General features: G+C 61.0%; 1 protein-coding gene across 1 annotated transcript in view; it reads left to right on the top strand.

Moving 5' to 3' along the window:
• Positions 1–2659, top strand: part of TESK1 (testis-specific kinase 1) — a 12180-nt gene that overhangs the window by 5017 nt on the left and 4504 nt on the right. The window contains exons 6-7 of the mRNA XM_019518023.1: positions 160–243; positions 1270–1359. Coding sequence (XP_019373568.1) covers positions 160–243; positions 1270–1359 — 174 coding nt within the window. The remainder of the gene's footprint in view (positions 1–159; positions 244–1269; positions 1360–2659) is intronic.

The raw sequence follows: 2659 nt of genomic DNA, 5'->3' as shown, positions 1-2659 counted from the left end.
GGAGCACACAAAGCCTTCCCCACCCTGCTCCTGCCCCCAGCCCTGCAGCACCCCAGCTTCCAGCACCGCCCCCCCCCCAGTTCCTGTCCCCCCTGCAGAGCTGCAGGGGCCAGGGCTGGGCTTTCCTACATGCCCCCCTCACCTCCAATGTCCCTGCAGGCTGACGTCTTCGCCTACGGCATCATCCTGTGCGAGATCATCGCTCGGGTGCCGGCTGACCCTGACTACCTGCCCCGCACTGAGGTAGGGCTCTGGCCACCAAAGCCCCACCACCACCCCCAGCCAGTGAGACCCGGGCCCTGCTCTGCCAGGGGTGGCACAAAGCTGGTCACTCACCCCACAAGCCCAGCCCCATGGCATCCATCGCTGCAGTGTTGCAGGCTCCCCGGGGCTCGGTGCATGAGACAGACCCGTGTCCCCGGCCTGGTACAGCCAGCAGGCTCCATGCCAGCACCTGGCTCTTGCATCACTGCGCCCACTGCAAGCGCTGACCCTGGGGGCAAAGGTAGCAGCGAGCACCTCTGTGTTACCTGCAGCCCCTCTTATGTGGCTCCAGAGTCATCTGACCCCAGCACTCTTTCCTGCCTAGGCAGGGGGTCAGACTCGATGACCCGTTGAGGTCCCTTCTGACCCCAGCATCTATGATGCTGCCCTGCTGCCCAGCAGAGTAGGGGAGGGGAAACCACCCACCTGGGGTGCCCACGGTCCCAATCCTGCCAGCTGGGCACTGGGGGCAGTTCTCCCAGATGGGCTGGACCCCAGAACCTGCCCTGGGCCTGGGCTCTGGGTCCTAGGCCTGGGGGCTGTGAGCAGCTTGGGATGGGGGGTTGCTGTCTGTCTGGAAGGGGCATCCTGCAGTGGGATGGGTGTCTAGCATGGCCCCCCACCAGCAGCCAGGGGTGTGGGTGCTGTTGCCCTATGGCTTGGCCCTTGGCATGGCCATAGACAGGTGTCCCCAGTGCCCATAATACTGGATACTGCCCAGGGCCCAGACCCAGGTCTCCCTGGTGTGAGGGAAGGAGTATGGAGGGGGTAGAGGACCTGTGCTTGGGGTCCAGCCCCTGTTACTGCCCCTGGATGGTGCCAAATCCATCCCAGGCCCCCTGCTGGGTCTGCTCTGGTCGGTGGCAGCTGGGGATCCAGTGCCAGTGCCAGTGCCAGTGATGGGCGCTTGGTGCCACCTAGTGGTGTGCTGCTTACACTGCATCCGTAGCCCAGCTCCCCTGTGGGAGTGCCGTACGGATGCTACCAGAGTCTGCTTCTCACCAGGATTTTGGCCTGGACATCGCTGCCTTCCGCAACCTGGTGAGGGATGACTGCCCGGCACCCTTCCTCCAGCTGGCCTTCCACTGCTGCCACGTGAGTGCCCGGCCCATGCCCATCTGCTCTGCCCTGGTGCCCACCCACGGCCCCTGCCAGGCTGAGCTGCAGTCCCAGCATCAGCATCACCCCCTAGTTCCTGGTCCCTGTAACCCCCCAGGTGGAGCAGGGCCGGGGGGGTCCCTGAGCTCTCTAGCCCCTTGCTGCCTACGTCCCTCCTTGAACACCCTTGGGGGGATTCATGTCCATTCTCCCCTCCCCTGAGTCTAGAACTAGAACAATAGGACACAAAACTAGCAGGCGATAAGCTTAAAATGAACTAAAGGCAGTTCTGTTTCCCTCAGCATGTCTTTAAAGGGTTGAACTAATGGCCATCAGATGTGTGTGTGTGGTGGGGGGAGCTGAGAGTACAGGCAGGTTCAGCAAGGGACAGGACACATGCTTGGAGGAAGGGAGCATCAGGAGCTATTGAGAAGGGGAGTGAGAGGCACGGCGTCTGCATCAGACCTGCCTGGACCTTCAGTGCTGGAGGCTGCAAGGGAGAGAGGAATGGGGAAAAACCCTGCTCAGACCCAGTCATTCTGCCTTCCAGCCTTCGTTCTCTGCCCCCATGGGACACAGAAGGTGGGCACGATGGAGCCGGGGTCTGAGCCAGCACAGGGCAGCTCTTGTATTTTGCTGAGTGGAAACGGGGCAGCCTGTGGCGGGCCAGTAGGGGGCGCTTCTGCTTTGAGCCGCCCACCTCCCTGCGCCCGTCCACCTTCCCGGCTCCGAGCGCCTCCCTGGGGCACCTCGCGTCCGGCCGACCCCCTTCCTGGAGCACGCTCGCTAGCCTGGGGGTAACATAGGCAGCCACCACCCCGAGAAGGGACTCTCTCGGCCCCGTGTCCTCAGGGAAACACAGGCCTAAAGTCCTATGGGTACTCGACCCAGTACAGGCACTGGGGGCACTTCCCCAAGTCAGGGGCCAAAAAGGAAAGTCTCCCTTAGTCCGCAGACCTAAGGGGCCTCTTAGGCATAATTTAGACCCACCCTCAATAAGTCTCCTACACCGGTCTCACAAAGGAGAACTTTACTGATTACAGGGGTAGGGTGAAAATAGGGTACAAGATTGAGCAATATCATAGAAATCCCATAGAGCAAACAGTCTGGCTGAGGTAGCCTTTTGATCACACATCTAAGTTACTGCCAGCTAGACATCTAACCAGATCTCAAGTAGCTTACTCACAAGCATCATCCAGAGGCTGCTGGAGATCCCCTCTGGAGGTAGGCCATTCCTCGCTCATGAGTTATGGGGGAAAGAGCCAGTTTCAGATGGTAAACTCCTCTCTGAGTCCCC

The sequence above is a fragment of the Gavialis gangeticus genome, unplaced genomic scaffold, assembly GCF_001723915.1.
Source record: "Gavialis gangeticus isolate Ggan-Ray unplaced genomic scaffold, GavGan_comp1, whole genome shotgun sequence".
In the NCBI taxonomy this organism is placed as follows: domain Eukaryota; kingdom Metazoa; phylum Chordata; order Crocodylia; family Gavialidae; genus Gavialis; species Gavialis gangeticus.
This window is presented reverse-complemented; position numbering and strand designations above follow the sequence as displayed.